This window comes from Neoarius graeffei, chromosome 6, assembly GCF_027579695.1.
Source record: "Neoarius graeffei isolate fNeoGra1 chromosome 6, fNeoGra1.pri, whole genome shotgun sequence".
Classification (NCBI taxonomy): Eukaryota; Metazoa; Chordata; class Actinopteri; order Siluriformes; family Ariidae; genus Neoarius; species Neoarius graeffei.
The window spans coordinates 13,094,088-13,111,457 of NC_083574.1; the positions used below are offsets into that span (position 1 = coordinate 13,094,088).

The 17,370-nt window shown below is 41.5% G+C and overlaps 1 protein-coding gene across 2 annotated transcripts in view; it reads left to right on the plus strand.

Moving 5' to 3' along the window:
- cd276 (CD276 molecule) overlaps window positions 1–17,370 on the plus strand; it is a 379,608-nt gene that overhangs the window by 68,575 nt on the left and 293,663 nt on the right. For both annotated transcript variants that reach the window (XM_060923336.1, XM_060923337.1), the window contains exon 3: window positions 13,335–13,682. In XM_060923336.1, the coding sequence (XP_060779319.1) occupies window positions 13,335–13,682 (348 nt within the window). The remainder of the gene's footprint in view (window positions 1–13,334; window positions 13,683–17,370) is intronic.

Genomic DNA, 17,370 nt, shown 5'->3' on the forward strand with positions numbered 1-17,370 from the left:
CATGGACTGGCATTTAATGTTGTATTTGTTCCTTTCTATTTGTTTTTTGTCTGTTCATATTCTTTTTGGGGGAGTAAAGTCAGTTTAAAAATGCCATTAAATGCATAGGCCTATAGGCCAAGTTTAATGACCTTGAGGTTATCAGAGGTCATATGTCGTTTTACAAATGAAAAATGAATTCAGCACCCAAACATTTAACAAACAAGGCCATTTGCTAACTTCATTAATCATTTTAGTACATTTCATTCCTTAGAAAGCTGAGAAACTGGGTTCAGCTGAGACGTTTACAGGCCCAAAGGTCAATGACCTATAGAGGTCAGATAGAGCTCGGCATATTGCAGATTTGAATTCGGCACACCCAAATTGACAAAATAAGACTGTTTGCCGACTTTGTCTCAAAAATGCCTTTGGGTGTCACAATTCTGGATTTTGGTACCAGTCTATTAATGCATTTAGAAGGTGCTCTTATCCAGAGCAACCTGGGAAGCAATTGGGGTTTAGGTGCCTTGCTCAAGGGCACTTCAGCCAATCCTGCTGGTCCAGGGAATCAAACCAATAACCTTTTGGTTCTAAAGCTGCTTTGCTAACCATTAGGCCACAGCTTCGCCAGTTATTGTGCATCCACAGTCTTTTTTTTTTTTTAACTTTCTCTGGAAATTAATTGAAGTTAGCCAACCATGAGTTGGCCTAGTGGTTAGTGTGTCCGCCTCTCGATCGGGAACTCGTGAGTTCCACTCGCGGTCAGGTCATACCAAAAGACCATCATAAAAACGGTACATACCGTACTGCTGTCTGGCAAGGCACGCTGCAATACAGATGTGAGTGGGGAGTCAAACTCTTGTGGTTACCAAAGGACCAGCCCCCCACTGTAACCCTAGCTATGTAATAGGCGAGAGGCTGAGGGCTACAGAAACGGAGATTGGCGTCGCCTAATGCGCCGTGCGGGAAGGACTTTAGAACTGTAAAGTGTGAAGGTCTGGACAGGATGAAGGGCAGAGGAGTGTAGCTGGATAGAGAGAAAGATATTATATATAACCAGAGGTGTAAGGAAGAGGAGAGAAGTTGGTGTCAGCATCCTGATGCAGGTCGAAGACACGCTACTGAACCTTGTGAACGAGTTCTCCTGCTTTAAAATTGTGTCATATTTTCCAAATTCCTACATCGGTTCCCTTTAGAGTTGAACCCACATTTTTCTGTTTAATAGTTTTGGAAAGAAATTGGTGTAGAAAAGTTGCGGTTCTTCTTTGTGTCCAGCCGAGGGCGCTGCTGCTACACCACAATCTCCTACTTTCAGCTCTGACAGAAAGCACACGCCGTTGAATTTCCTGTCAATGAACACTCATTAGAAATTAAGTATAACAGATCAACATGCAGCTGCTTATAAAAAAAAAAAGTGCGTGTGCATGCTGGTAACTGATTTTCCGAATCTCGAGAAGACTGCTGCATATTTGCAAAAGCAGTTTTACTGAGATGTTCTCCAAACCCCATGGATGGTGAAGGTGGAGTTTAGCCTGAGCTATAGCCTGACGGAGGCCCTGATAGCACTCCACTCACTTATCGAGCACTTTAAAATGAACGTGCATGTTTCTCTACAGGTAGATATCGAGCCTTGGGTTTTCCAATGATATTGAATGTTGTTGGATGCTCTAAGCAAAGTGTGTGTGTGTGTGTGTGTGCATGTATCAGCCTAAAGAGTGTAGGAACAGAGATTCCAGGCCTTCATCCATTTATTGAACAGAACACATTGAACCTTGATGCCTTACAGCTCATGTTATTAAAGTTTTGAGATAGGAAAGCAACGCTATTGAACTGTAGAGAGACAGATAGGGATAGATGAGACGGGGAAGCGAGACAGATAGATGGATAGGATGGAAAACCAAACTTGAGAGAGAGAGAGAGAGAGAGAGTGATTTTTGGATTTAAAAGGATCCTCTGGCCAAATGGAAATACTCCAGGACAAATACAAAAATCTGTGAGGATTTGAGGTTTAACCCTTTTAATGAATGTAGATATTTATGTTCTTTGGAGATTTTGCAAACCCTGATACTTCGGAGATAGTTTGTCTTCAATAACTACCTTCCTGTTTGTCACACATATTCAGGAAATCGAGGCCCATTTTTGGCTACGATTCCATACGTCGCCATCGTTCCATCCGCATGTCCGTGTGTGCATCTGTACATCTGTGTTTTGATCCGAGATCCTTGTTAGTACAATATCTTAAGAACTGGTGATTGAATGTTTATAGGATTTGTATGGACTTGTCATCGTAACCAGGAGATGAACTGCTGAGAGTTTGGAATTGATCCAAACAGGATCAAGGTCAAAGGTCTAGAATAGTTTTTCTTCAAAAACGTCCTTCATGGCCACTTTGTTAGGATTTCAGTATTTCAGAAACTGCTGATCTCCTGGGGTTTTCACACACAACAGTCTCTATGGTGCGAAAAACAAAAAACATTGCGTGAGTGACAGTACTGTGGGTGGAAACATCTTGTTGATAAGAGAGGTCAGAGGAAAATGGCCAGATTGGCTCAAGCTGGGGGCGGTATGGTGGTGTAGTGGTCAGCACTGTCACCTCACAGTAAGAAAGTTCTGGGCTTGAGCCCAGGGGCCAACAGGGGCCTTTCTGTGTGGAGTTTGCATGTCCTCCCCATGTCTGCGTGGGTTTCCTCCGGGTGCTCCGGTTTCCCCCCACAGTCCAAAGACATGCAGGTTAGGCTAATTGGTGGCTCTAAATTGACCATAGGTGTGAATATGAGTGTTTGTCTCTATCAGTGCGTTTACATGCACATAGAGAAAATCGAATTTCTGCTGTAGCTCGACTGAAATCGAAGTTCTAAATGCCATGGAAACACCTTAGCTCAGCTGAAATCGAACCGAACTGGATTTCTCGTAATCGAGCTACACGACCTAGATTATCGATTGTAGCCGAGCTACTTAGTGCATGTAAACCCTATCGAGCTACGTAGTCGAGCTACTTACTTCAGCACTGCCCCTTCCGGAAGTGACGAGTGACAAGACCATAAGCGGGAAACACAACAGCCTCGGTCGGCATGACAACAGTAGTAGAAACGTGCACTTCTGGAGCAATGAGGAGATAGAGTTCATGCTCATTCAGCTTAAGGAGTTGAATATATATATATGTTGCTGTCCTCGTCGTCGTTCTTCTTGTGAACACGGAACTGATAACTTTGTTTATACTCTTGAATAGCTCTTCTTCATGATGACAACCGGAAGTGTACCAACACGATGGGGCGTGTAGCGCCACCTGTGGCTCGGGTGCACAATGTACCTCACACAATAGCTCGATTTCCTTGTGTGCATGTAGGATTGGATTTCTCTGGCACCCCTGCTGGGACCCTTAGCTCGATTACCGACAGTAGCTCGATTTGGATGTGCATGTAAACGCACTGACTGTGTCAGCCCTGAGATGATCTGGCGACTTGTCCAGGGTGTACCCCACCTCTCGCCCACAGTCAGCTGGGATAGGCTCCAGCTTGCCCGCGACCCTGCACAGGATAAGCGGTTACGGATAATGGATGGATGGTTTGAGCTGCCAGGAAGGATATAGTAACTCATAGTAACTCTTTACAACCGTTATGAGCAGAAAAGCATCTCAGTATGCATCAGCAGAAGACCACATTGGGCTCCACTCCTGCAGCCAAGAACAGGAATCTTAGAATCAAGAACAAGTTCTTATTAAAAAGTGTCTGGTTAGGGTAATTGTATATGGTATTTAAATTAAGACTTGTTGGTGGCTTGTTGATGCCATTGGTCTTGAGTTCAACTTGTTGTAAATTACATTCATCCGCTATCCAGTCCCCTCCTCCTTTCCAAAAATGATTCCGGTTGGTGAAATGGCTCCGTAACACACCTCCATAACTCATTCAAACAGTCTAAAAGAAATGCTTCGGAGGCACTCAGTGTTACTGAACCCTGTGTAAATCTGGTGGAAATTTTTTCGTTTGGTTTGCTTTATCCAACCAATTACATACACACCACTTTATTAACGATTGATACATGAAGCCTAGTGCTGTGACCAGAGAGCTGAGACATGAACCTGGGTCATAAATGGTTCTGAAATAATGGAACGGGTCACATATCTACAGCGGAAATGAGCAGAGGACAAGATGATGGAAGGAAAGAGAAGATTGGTGAGAGTCATTGATTCCTTTTGAAAGGCAAGAGATAAAGTATTCAGGGTTCGGTGTTGGCCTTTTTGCAGGTTTTAATGACTGATAAAAGGTAGTGCAGTGCGTATGCACCTCAATCTACAACTCTGTGTTCTACTCATCCTTCAACCAGCATTATTAACCAGACAGATCATTCACTCCTTCCTCTTACTCTCCTTACACACATGCTGTCCTTTCCTCATGTTCCTTTCAAAAGAGCAGCCCTGGATCAATCATCGGTGGTATTTCGAGGGTCCCCAGACCTTTACAGCACTCTTAATCCCTACATTTACTCCAGACATAGCTCTGATTTGTATTTAAAAGTGTTTGAATGAGGATTTGGAGTTCATTTGAATGGCCTTTAACTTTGGTGGTGAGTCGAATATGGGAATCAGAGAAAGTGCCATCATTCCATGGCGCTTTTTTTTTTTTTTAAATTGTCCATAAAATATCACAGAATGAAAAAAACATATGCAATATATCGTATTGTTGCATTTGTTGTTTAAGCCTAATATTAACATGAACACTCGCATCCCTTCCACGTATGCATGTACGCTTGCAGATCCCCACGTCACAGGCACGTATGCCCCCCCATAAGCAAACAGATTGGAGCTGATTGAAGCATCAGTAATCAGTGTGAGAGAGCATCCTGCTGCTCCAGACCCAGCGACGAGCACAGCGATTCTCGAGAACGAAACTTTCCATGACGTCAAAAGCTCTTCTCCTACCGAGCCGCACTCCACCACACTGTTCCCTGACACATGCTGAGCTAGCAGTCCTCACTATGACGCAAACCACAGTGGATCACGCTTTCGTGCACCGGACATTTGTTCAGAACATATTTTTGATTTTGGTTCAAAATTTCAGGATTTAACTCCCTGTTCGATATTCCTTATACTAGTCTTTATGCTTGAGCATTTAACTACTTCATTAAAGGGGAACTGAAGTCATTTTTAACTTGCTTTATTTCTTAATTAACGTGTTATTCAATTACGTTTTCGGTTTTAGTAACCTTATATCGTGACTCGTATTGGCAACTAATTGCAATTAAATAGTCTACTTATCGGCCTATTCGTTTTTTAGCCATGTTGAATTTAGTTCGTTTGGCCCATGACAGGTGTCACTTATCCGCTCAATCTTCACGAGACTTGTGCGAGACTTCGAAACGTGAAGTGTCAGCCAGGTGTCAGTGCCGCCATTTTGAAAACTGTTTTCCAAACGAAATATTGCACAAAAACGAGTTTAAATGATGATTACTGCCTACTTTTTTCAAACTTTCCCGATTGCTATCAAAACAAACAAAACTTCCGACTTGATTACGTCAGCATTCGAAAGAGGGCACACACGTCTTTTGACAACGTTGGCAGATGTTGGTCACTTTCCCTGTGCCCGAAATTGCTCCCTACTCACTATATAGAGCACTATATAGTGGCGACACCATTTTGTAGTGCTGTCCGAAACCTTAGTGAGGATTATTTACACCCTATATAGTGCACTCAATGTATCCCACAATGCATCATGAAAAGTAGTGTACAACGATGGTCACTAACCAAAGCGATATATCACATCATGCATTGTGGTTGCGCTGAAAGAAATCAAATTAAAAGTCTTACATTTTATTTGATAAAAGTCAGCGGCAAAGAAGAAAGTATTCAGCCTTGATTTAAAAGAACTGAAAGATGCAGGCACTTTGTATTGATTAATGTGGGAAATATAATACGGATTTATCACAAAAACACATGCGTGTATTTATTATTTTGAAAACCCACCAGCTGGCTGATCTGGCACGTTTTAATTGTGCGACAGTAATGACGTAAATACCAGCGTGACGGACTAGTGTCGGAAAGCATTTTTTTCATTTTACCAATGAGCTCACTATATAGTCCTCGATATAGTAATTCCCTATATAGGGAGTAGGGCATAGTGAACGAGTGAGCGATTTCGGACACAGGGTTTGATTTCCGCTGTACGTTTTACTTCCGTCCTACGATGTCTCGCACGTAGCATATTTCAAACACTCATAACTTGCTATAGCAGTGACAAAATAGCTATAAAAAACGCATTCCTATATTTAATAAAATGAGATAAATAGAATTTTGATAATAAAAAAAATTTGCCTTAAGTTCCCTTTTAAGACACCATTCTTTGTTTGTTTCCTGGATTGCCACAGAGACTGGAGTTTGGAGTTAAGCCGGAACCCTAGATTTCACCAGAGAGAATCTGGCCAAAAACTGTCTACTTTTACAAGAAGAGACCATTTGACTGAAACACCAACTGCCTAACCATATACTTTCTCCTAAAGCCTGTTGACTTGACTAACTGAGATATGAAAAGTCACGGTGTTGAAAAGCTTATTTGTCTGTTAGAAGCCAAAATATAAATCCTGGAAGTACAGACAGCCAGTGAGATTGCAAAATTCAGGTTTTAAATTTGAGGGAAAACCAGAAGTACGCGGCCCATTCTGTAATTGCGGGTACGTTTTCAAGTGTCGACTCTGTTGATCATCGTCAACTCTGTTGTCGTTAAACTGGGCAATCCATGAACAGAATTAACCTTCAAGCGACCAAGCTATTTTAGCGACTAATATGACCGGGTGACCCCGCTATACAACCGCGATTCCAAAAAAGTTGGGACAAAGTACAAATTGTAAATAAAACCGGAATGCAATGATGTGGAAATTTCAAAATTCCATATTTTATTCAGAATAGAACATAGATGACATATCAAATGTTTAAACTGAGAAAATGTATCATTTAAAGAGAAAAAATAGGTGATTTTTAAATTTCATGACAACAACACATCTCAAAAAAGTTGGGACAAGGCCATGTTTCCCACTGTGAGACATCCCCTTTTCTCTTTACAACAGTCTGTAAACGTCTGGGGACTGAGGAGACAAGTTGCTCAAGTTTAGGGATAGGAATGTTAACCCATTCTTGTCTAATGTAGGATTCTAGTTGCTCAACTGTCTTAGGTCTTTTTTGTCGTATCTTCCGTTTTATGATGCGCCAAATGTTTTCTATGGGTGAAAGATCTGGACTGCAGGCTGGCCAGTTTAGTACCCGGACCCTTCTTCTACGCAGCCATGATGCTGTAATTGATGCAGTATGTGGTTTGGCATTGTCATTTTGGAAAACGCAAGGTCTTCCCTGAAAGAGACATCGAAAGACTGCAGGCTGGCCAGTTCAGTACCCGGACCCTTCTTCTACGCAGCCATGATGCTGTAATTGATGCAGTATGTGGTTTGGCATTGCCATGTTGGAAAATGCAAGGTCTTCCCTGAAAGAGACGTCGTCTGGATGGGAGCATATGTTGCTCTAGAACCTGGATATACCTTTCAGCGTTGATGGTGTCTTTCCAGATGTGTAAGCTGCCCATGCCACATGCACTAATGCAACCCCATACCATCAGAGATGCAGGCTTCTGAACTGAGCGCTGATAACAACTTGGGTCGTCCTTCTCCTCTTTAGTCCGAATGACACGGCGTCCCTGATTTCCATAAAGAACTTCAAATTTTGATTCGTCTGACCACAGAACAGTTTTCCACTTTGCCACAGTCCATTTTAAATGAGCCTTGGCCCAGAGAAGACGTCTGCGCTTCTGGATCATGTTTAGATACGGCTTCTTCTTTGAACTATAGAGTTTTAGCTGGCAACGGCGGATGGCACGGTGAATTGTGTTCACAGATAATGTTCTCTGGAAATATTCCTGAGTCCATTTTGTGATTTCCAATCCAGAAGCATGCCTGTATGTGATGCAGTGCCGTCTAAGGGCCCGAAGATCACGGGCACCCAGTATGGTTTTCCGGCCTTGACCCTTACGCACAGAGATTCTTCCAGATTCTCTGAATCTTTTGATGATATTATGCACTGTAGATGATGATATGTTCAAACTCTTTACAATTTTACACTGTCGAACTCCTTTCTGATATTGCTCCACTATTTGTCGGCGCAGAATTAGGGGGATTGGTGATCCTCTTCCCATCTTTACTTCTGAGAGCCGCTGCCACTCCAAGATGCTCTTTTTATACCCAGTAATGTTAATGACCTATTGCCAATTGACCTAATGAGTTGCAATTTGGTCCTCCAGCTGTTCCTTTTTTGTACCTTTAACTTTTCCAGCCTCTTATTGCCCCTGTCCCAACTTTTTTGAGATGTGTTGCTGTCATGAAATTTCAAATGAGCCAATATTTAGCATGACATTTCAAAATGTCTCACTTTCGACATTTGATATGTTGTCTATGTTCTATTGTGAATACAATATCAGTTTTTGAGATTTGTAAATTATTGCATTCTGTTTTTATTTACAATTTGTACTTTGTCCCAACTTTTTTGGAATCAGGGTTGTATTCAATACATAAGTCTGTATACCTAGTTATTTTTCTCTTGGTTTTACATACATATACCAATTTCTGTGTTCAAGACAGATACTATAAAAATATATAAATGTAGATAGGTATGGTTTACAACAAATGTTAATGCAAAAAAGAAGGTAAAGAGACACAGCATAAGAAGAATATAATGTAATCTAGACAGTCTTTGTTATGTCTTACTGGAACATTTGCTTAATTCAACAACACTGACTGAAAATGTATCATGAAAAGAAAAGTATGAGCAAAAACATCCATCGCAGTGTCGATGGGATCTTTGTAACATCAAAACTAGTGACTAGCTAATATGCTAATACTAGCTAACATGCGGTTTCTAGCGTATATGCTAATACTAAAATGAATCATCTCCATCAATTGAGCGATTTTCATCACCACTTTGGGCCTCAAGTGTCTGTCTGAATGCTTCTGCAGCTGTAAATCGAGCTATTCTTGGTCTACTTGCTATGGTTCACTGCAACAAAAATACAACATACAGATAAGTAGTTGGTAAAAGCAAAATTTCAGACCGGATAGGTCATGTATCGATCAAATTGCAATGCTCAGAATTATAGTTGAACAGTCATTGGAATGGGCGGCACGGTGGTGTAGTGGTTAGCGCTGTTGCCTCACAGCAAGAAGGTCCTGGGTTCGAGCCCCGGGGCCGGTGAGGGCCTTTCTGTGTGGAGTTTGCATGTTCTCCCCGTGTCCGCGTGGGTTTCCTCCGGGTGCTCCGGTTTCCCCCACAGTCCAAAGACATGCAGGTTAGGTTAAATGGTGACTCTAAATTGACCGTAGGTGTGAATGTGAGTGTGAATGGTTGTCTGTGTCTATGTGTCAGCCCTGTGATGACCTGGCGACTTGTCCAGGGTGTACCCCGCCTTTCGCCCGTAGTCAGCTGGGATAGGCTCCAGCTTGCCTGCGACCCTGTAGAAGGATAAAGCGGCTAGAGATGATGAGATGAGATGAGTCATTGGAATGGAACTCATCCCTGTATATAGCATTTATTAACTTCCAGAAGGCATTTGACAGTCTCGATAGAGAATCACTGTGGACTTTAATGAGGCATTACAGAATACCTGAGAAGTTCATTAGTCTTATTAAGAACATGTACAACGGGATGTTCTGTAGAGTTATACACAAGGGCAACCTTACCGACAAATTTGAAGTTAGGACAGGTGTCCGGCAGGGCTGTTTACTATCACCTTTCCTATTTCTGCTAGCTGTGGGCTGGCTAATGTGGGAGAGCACAGAAGGTAGAAGGAATGGAATGCAGTGGACCTTGTGGAACCAGCTGGATCAGCGGTTCCCAAACATTTTTGGCCGCGCACCCCCTTCTATACTCCAACCAGGTTGACGCACCCCCAGTTCCCGTTTCAAAAAAACACACACTTTCTTATAAAGGCAGCATCTTTAATCGTGCTAAAATGATAACAAACATCGTTTGCCACACCTGCAGGAAACCACAAAAGTGGAAAAAAAAACAAAAACACCAAAGCTTTCTTACAAAGGCGGCACGTCATGCTCAAATGAGAACATCAAATCACATTAACATATTATGCGCTCTCGTATTTGAATTAGATAGAACTTGATTGAAATGTAACAGTTTTAAAACGTTGCAACACGGTAAATGCGCAAATTCATTACAAAGGGAGATCACATCGAGGCATGTAGTCTACCAGCCAGATATGGGGAAAATATATGATTTTCATCCGTGTTTAAAATACTAGCAACACAACCCTGTCATTACAAGGTTATGAAAATGAATTGAGAATGAATTTAATTTGCAAAAAAGTTAACATATAATAACAGTAAAAATAGCAATGATAATTATGAACATATGCATTTTAAAGAGATACAACAATTAAGGAGCATGTCAGGAACAGATAAAGAAGAGGATCCATCTGATTGTGAAGTGCAGCGCTGGCGGCTCAGTCTGCAGCGAGAGAGAGACAGACAGACAGACAGACAGACGGTGGGTGGGTCAGTAGGCTATATAGGTCCTATTTTCAGTAGCAGTATATATTTTTAGCAAGATCAATGCCATTTGGCCAAATACATACCAATATTAATGCGACGGATGGGCCAGCATCTTGGCACAGAGCTCTCTGATGTTTGGGGTAATTGAAGACAGTCTCAGCCTCAAATCTTTCTCAACATCTCCCAGTCTTTGCTGATGTTTAGTTTTAAACTAAACATTTGTAGTGGCACATTTAGTTTTGCCGATTTCAACCAGTTGAGCATCGCGAATGAATGAATGAATGAATGAATGAAGCCACAAACTACTGCAGAACCATAACGGCGTAGAAGAAGAGTTAAAAATCGCCATTACATTTTTTATCTTGCACACCCCCTAGTGGCAGCTCGCGCACCCCCGGGTGTGCGCGCACCACACTTTGGGAAACCCTGAGCTGGATGATCTAGACTTTGCTGATGACATCGTTCTCCTATTGCATAGCCACAGTCAGATGCAGGATAAGATCAGACTCTTGGAGCAGTCAGCAGCCAAACTGGGGCTATTAGTAAGTAAGGATAAAGCAAAGTCTTTGAGGATTAATAACAACAACAACAACAAGAACCCTCTTCTACTGGAGAAGGGGGACATTGAGGAAGTTTCATCTTTCACGTATCTTAGAAGTATTGTGAGTACTAGTGGAGGCACAGACGATGACGTCAAAGCTAGAATTGGGAAAGCCAGATCAGCCTTTAATATCTTGCAGAAGGTTTGGAAAGCGAGGGATATCATAACATCCACCAAATTACATATCTTCAACACCAATGTCAAAGCGGTGTTTCTGTATGGCTCACAAACTTGGAGGACTACAAAGGCTATGCTGGGGAAAGTACAAGTGTTTATTAATAGATGTTTAAGAAGGATACTTAGGATTTAGTGGCCGGAAAAGATCAGGAACGAGGATCTTTGGAAGAAGACTAGTCAGGAACCGGTCGGAAGAAGGAAATGGACTTGGATTGGTCACACGCTGAGGAAGCCGAAAGATCACATTACCAAACAGGCTCTTACGTGGAACCCGTTGGGAAAGAGCCGGCGTGGTAGACCTAGGAATACATGGAGGCAAAGTGTAGAGGCGGAAATGTGGAAGGAGGGACATAGCTGGGGAATGCTAGAAAAGATGGCTCAAAATCGCAGACGATGGAGGCTTGTAGTCAATGGCCTATGCTCTGTGAGTGAGCAAGAAGGCAATAAGTACTGTAAGTAAAAAAAAAAGCAAAATTTGATAAGGAATCCTACGCTTCTTTCCGGGATCATAAATGACCCTGCACAATTTTTCATTACTCTTGCCACACCATTCGGCCGATCCCTGCAAAAACCTATAAACAGTTGTAGGACAAGTTAACTGACAAATTCATGGTAGGAAATATTTTTCGGATCAAATGTATAAAAACTGCACACAAAATTATATGCCCGGGGTCATAAATGACCTCACTCGGTCGCTTGAGGGTTAACGACAACAGAGTTGACACCTTCCGCCATTTTGCGTCTTAACTCCACATGCTAACTTCAAATCTAGCTACCACATGGCATGTGTAGAACTTTATGGATTTTAATCATATTATTATTATTTTAATAAGTGAGAGATTCACTCCAATATCACGATAACAGATTTGACGAATAATGAATCTACTGTTGGTGTATCTTCAACATTTTGTTCAAATTATTGAGAGAAGAAACAGAACGTATCTCACTGCCTTTCTGAAGTTTCCCGTCAGAGGAAGCAACCTGTCTCGGTGCAGGTGTCATGCGTATTGTTGAAAGCCTTTGCGGATTTTATAACAGAGTTAACAGAGTTGACAAGAACATTGGGACAGATTAAAAAAAAAAAAATTTTTCATTACTGAAATTTCACATCATACAGAAAATGGATTTTCTATGCAATTGATTTGATTACAGTTGATAGAATAAACCCCCCAAAACAGATTGTTAGACTGAATCACGTCGTGTTTATTCGAGTTGAATGCATGAATCAGGAGTCGAAGACAGACGATAATGTCGGGGGAGGGGTGGGAGTCGTGTACTGAATGTTTTATGGATAAATTGGGTCTAAAATGTACATCAAGCGTTGCTATTGGTGAAAGTTTGTATTAATTTTGCATTATTGTTCAAAACTGATTTCTTTTGTGGAAAATAACAAAGGGTGTGTCTCGGAGACGTGAAATGTAGGCTACCCCGAATTCTAGAATGACCCGTATACTAATAAGTAGTAATATAAGTATCTGAGGCTCAGGCTAACTGACAGCTGGCAAAATATGAAGAAAGTGTTTAAAAATGTTGATCCAACCTTTAAAATCTCAGCTCACAGATACTGGACGCAGCATGTGCTCAGGTCATTGTTTGGCCTGCGGCTTTTATCGCCTTTGTTTGGTTTTGAGATTTAGCCTGAAGAACAGAATGATAGCTGTGACTAATATCGGTAGAATGTCGAGCTTTATTTAAACCTTATTATTTATGATAGAATGGTAGACACAGCCAGTGAAGATGTGTGTGTGTGTGTGTGTGTGTACTTTAAATGACCCTGCTTGTCTGTTTGAATTTAACATGTGAGTGATGTCGCTTCAGGAATCCGGATCATAAAACCGGCCTAATTGGAAATTTCACGTTGTTCCATAGAAGTGCTAATGCCTTTTTATCAAAGCCTGTCTACAAATAAGCCCTTCTGATAATTATTCATGTTCTAATACAGGACATCAGAACATTCCTCATGACAGCGATGACTTTGATGTTACAGTGATTCAGTAGCCTCATTACACTTGTATTGTCTTTCTCTTTCTTTTTGTCTCTGTAGCTCTGGAAGTGCATGTCCCTGACTTACCAGTGGTGGTGCTTTATGGGTCAGACACCATCCTCAACTGTACGTTCTCGGGGGCCAAGAACTTTAACCTGTCCGAGCTGAGCGTGTTCTGGCAGCTGGCTGACACTCAGAGAAGCGTGCACGTTTACGCTGACGAGCAGGACCGGTTCGTTGATCAAGACGAGCGATTTGCTAACAGGACCAGCCTGTTCCCTGCAGAATTAGCGTCTGGTAACGTGTCGCTGCTCCTGAGGAGAGTCCGAGTGGCAGACGAGGGCAGCTACACATGCTTCGTTAAAGTGGACACATACAGCAAGGATTCCATGTTCATGCAGGTGGCAGGTGATTCATGGTTTATTCTTCACTACAAATCTGCACTGACTAAAATGTGTAGCAAAAGAGGAAAAAAAACCCAAAAACATTTATGTAGATAAATAGGAATCTTTAAATCTCAGACCAGATTATGTTTTTCCAATGTTTAACTGTCCACATTCAGTCAGCCTGTGCCTACTGTAGCCTCAAATTGTTGCTCTGCTGTTGAAGCCCATCCATCTTGAGGTTTAACATGTTGCACATTCTGAGATGTAGGCATATAAAAATATATCGTTTGACGCAGTGGCGGCTCCTGAATTTTTTTTCAGGGGGGGCAATTTTCCCCCGTTATGTCTACACGGACCATAAATGTCCACAGGACTGAAGTAAATTGACCTAGGTAGCAAATCAATTGGCCGAACTTGTTTTTGCCTGGTAAATTCAGATATCAATTTCGACAATATCTCTTCTCTCCACTAGGTGGCAATACTGAACAAGTTAAAGGTGGCAAACTAAGGTAGCCTAGTAAACTCGACCCACCCGCCTAGCGGCCAAAAATATTTTTGCCTACGAGTGGCAAATATTCACATTTAGTCTGGCTTGCCAGGCTAAAACTAAGGAAGATTCATTGTGAAGCCTTCAAAGCAAAACATTTGGCATCACAATCAATTAATATTACATTACTCATTTATTTTCTCATATTTTTCCAGTATTCTATAATAAGTAGACACAAATTCTTAATTATAAACATATTCTAATTTCTTTAATTCTAAAGAATGCAATTAAAGTGGCAGGATATAAATCCAAAACAAGTGTTTATTTAAGTTTTGAAAAAGATGAAGAAAAGCATAACCATCAAACAAACATGTGCAGCTTAATTATGTGTTTTTTTTTTTATATGGAATTGCACCATTTTAACAACAAATAATAATTCTAAATAAATTCTGCAGTTTTTTTTCCCAAGAATTCCTCCAGAAAGCCATGCCTTAAAAGGAAATTTAAAGTATTACAAGCATGTCAATGAACACAAAAGGCTTTAGTTATTTAGCTACAAGGTTACACAAGGTTTTGTAGTCAGTGCAACTTGGCTTAACAAGTTGGAAAAAAGGTAAGGTGCTGCTGGCTCCAATGAACACATATACTGTACAATATATAAAAACTGAAAATATGCTTAATTTACACCAAGTCAGAGAGAACTTGAGGCTACTGAAATATTCCAAGCATGGCAATGTTAAACTGGCATTGGTAAAACAAAAACATGGCAATGTTAAACTGCCATTGGTAACACACACACACACACACACACACACACACAAAAAAAAACCTTTTGCCTAGTAAATTCAAATATCAGATATCACTATACCGTCTGCTGTGCTACTTCCAGGGTGTGAGAACGCAAGGGTAGCAAAAACGAGCATTGACTACATCACAGCCAGCTCGCCAAGTTTTCCGGTGGTACCAGTTCTTGTTAAAACCTCTTGAGTAGGTCTTCTCCCCCTTCGTAGACACTTGCTTGATGTTTAAATTCGGTCTAGGAGGTCCTAGCTGTTTGATTGCCGTTTTCTCCTCATTGGTACGACGACTAAAGGGAACTTCTTTCAGAGACGCTATCGTATTGTTGCACTCAACACTCACCATCTTCTTCATAGAATGTTCACACATTTCCCGCGCAAGTTGCGTTTTCCAGCCCAAAATTATGTTCAAAACCCGCTAAAATGCACTTAAAACCGCCCAATCTGGCAACACTTGCGCAGCGCAACAGGCGTATGACGTAAGCACGCTGCTTGTACGAGCACATAAAACCTAATAGAAAATGCATTGGGAGCATGATTTTCGAAAAAAACGTACGTACCATTAGTGTCAATGGGAGAGTTTGGGGCAAATCTGAACCTGACAGAAATCGCCCCAAAAGGGCGTGGCTACACCAGGTGCGACCTTAGCCTGATTGGACAATGACATTACTGTTGCCGTGGTAGTAGAAGTGATAAAAAAAAAAAATCTCCCTCCCTCTTTGGGAGTGCGTCGCCCAAATCGCCCCTATTAACGAGCCGCCAATGGTTTGACGATGAATCATAATGTAAAATTGACTATTTGAATCGATTAAATAAACAATGAATCGTGACTTTTACCAAACTGCATAATCTCTTAGTTTTTCCAAGCTGTAATTAGCTGTAAAATAGTGGGAATGAGCATGGCATCACTGAAGGTGGAAGTAACACAGCTGTAATGCTGCGAAAACACACACACACACACACACACACACACACACACACAAAAAAAAAAAACAGATCTAAAATGGGAAAGATATGTTGCGTGATTGACTGTACAAATAGATTTAACAAGAAATCAGAACTGTGTTTTTACATACTACCGAAATCTAAAGAAAAGAGAAGCAAATACAGGTAGTACAAAAGTTTGTAAAGGTTTATGAAGAAAAGGCCGGTTTGCTCTTAACTTTTTCATTTTTAATAAAAGGAATATTTCCATTAATAGGCTATTTTTTTACTCCAACCTTGACAAATGTGGGTAAATAATTATTGTTGGTTACGAAGAAAATTATTTTTTTAATTAGAAAAACTAATATGTAAGTTGATTAGGAATAGTAAAATAAATGTTGTTGGGGTTTTTGGTAATAAAATATTCCTCTTTTTTTTTTTCCAAAAATATCGTGGGAAAATCCAATCGTGAATCTAGTATTGTGAATCAAATCGAATCGTGAATTGTTACATGCTTACTGAGATGCTTTTCTGCTCAACATGGATGTAAAGAGTGCTTATTAGAGTTACTGTAGACTTCCTGCCTGTTTGAATCAGTTTGGACATTTTCTGCTGTTCTCTCTTTCTCTCTCTCTCTCTCTCTCTCTCTCAACAAGGCTGCCGATCACTTGATTTTTTTTTTTTTTTTTGGCTTGGTCCCCCCCCCAACATTCTGTATAAACTTCCCAGACTGCTGTGTGTAAGGGCGTATTCACACCTACGTTGTTTGGTCCGGACCAAACGAACCAAATTTCCCTTGGTCCGGACCTTGTGGGTTGGTCTGAATACAAACCACTGAACTCTGGTCCGGACCAAACAAGCGGACCGAGACCGAGCTGCAAGGTCGGACTCGGTCCGGACCAAAGGAACCCTGGTGCGGATCTTTTGGAGGTGTGAAAGCAGACCGGACCTAATCTGACAGTTTTGCTTTTTTGTACCTCGGGAGCTTCCGTCGTTTGTCGAGGATTATGGGAAACAGAGTCTTGACACTTCACCGCAAAGTGCAAACACTGTTTCGGTTGTCAAGGGAACCTTACAACAGTCGTTCAGTCATTCAGACCAGTGGTAGGCTAGACTACAGAGTACAAAAAATGAGTAGGGGGCAAACGTGGGCCGAGGAAGAAACGCGCACCCTTGTGGATATATGGGCAGATGTCCACATATCTGAGCTTTTGGAGAGAACACACAAAAATGCCGACGTGTTTGCTGTATTCAGTGAGAAAATGAAGGAGAAGGGGTTCACGCGCTCCCCAGAACAATGTCGGCTAAAAGTGAAGAAACTCCGTCAGACCTACATTAAAATCAGGGACATTCTTTCAAAAAGTGGCGGTACTAGCGACGCAAAAAAGAAATCCGTCTATTACGATGGATAAGGCGAATATCCCGACACATACCTCCTCCGTCTTGCGTGAAGAGCCAGAACTTTCACAACATGATGTGCGCTCATCAGCGCTATCCTCCGT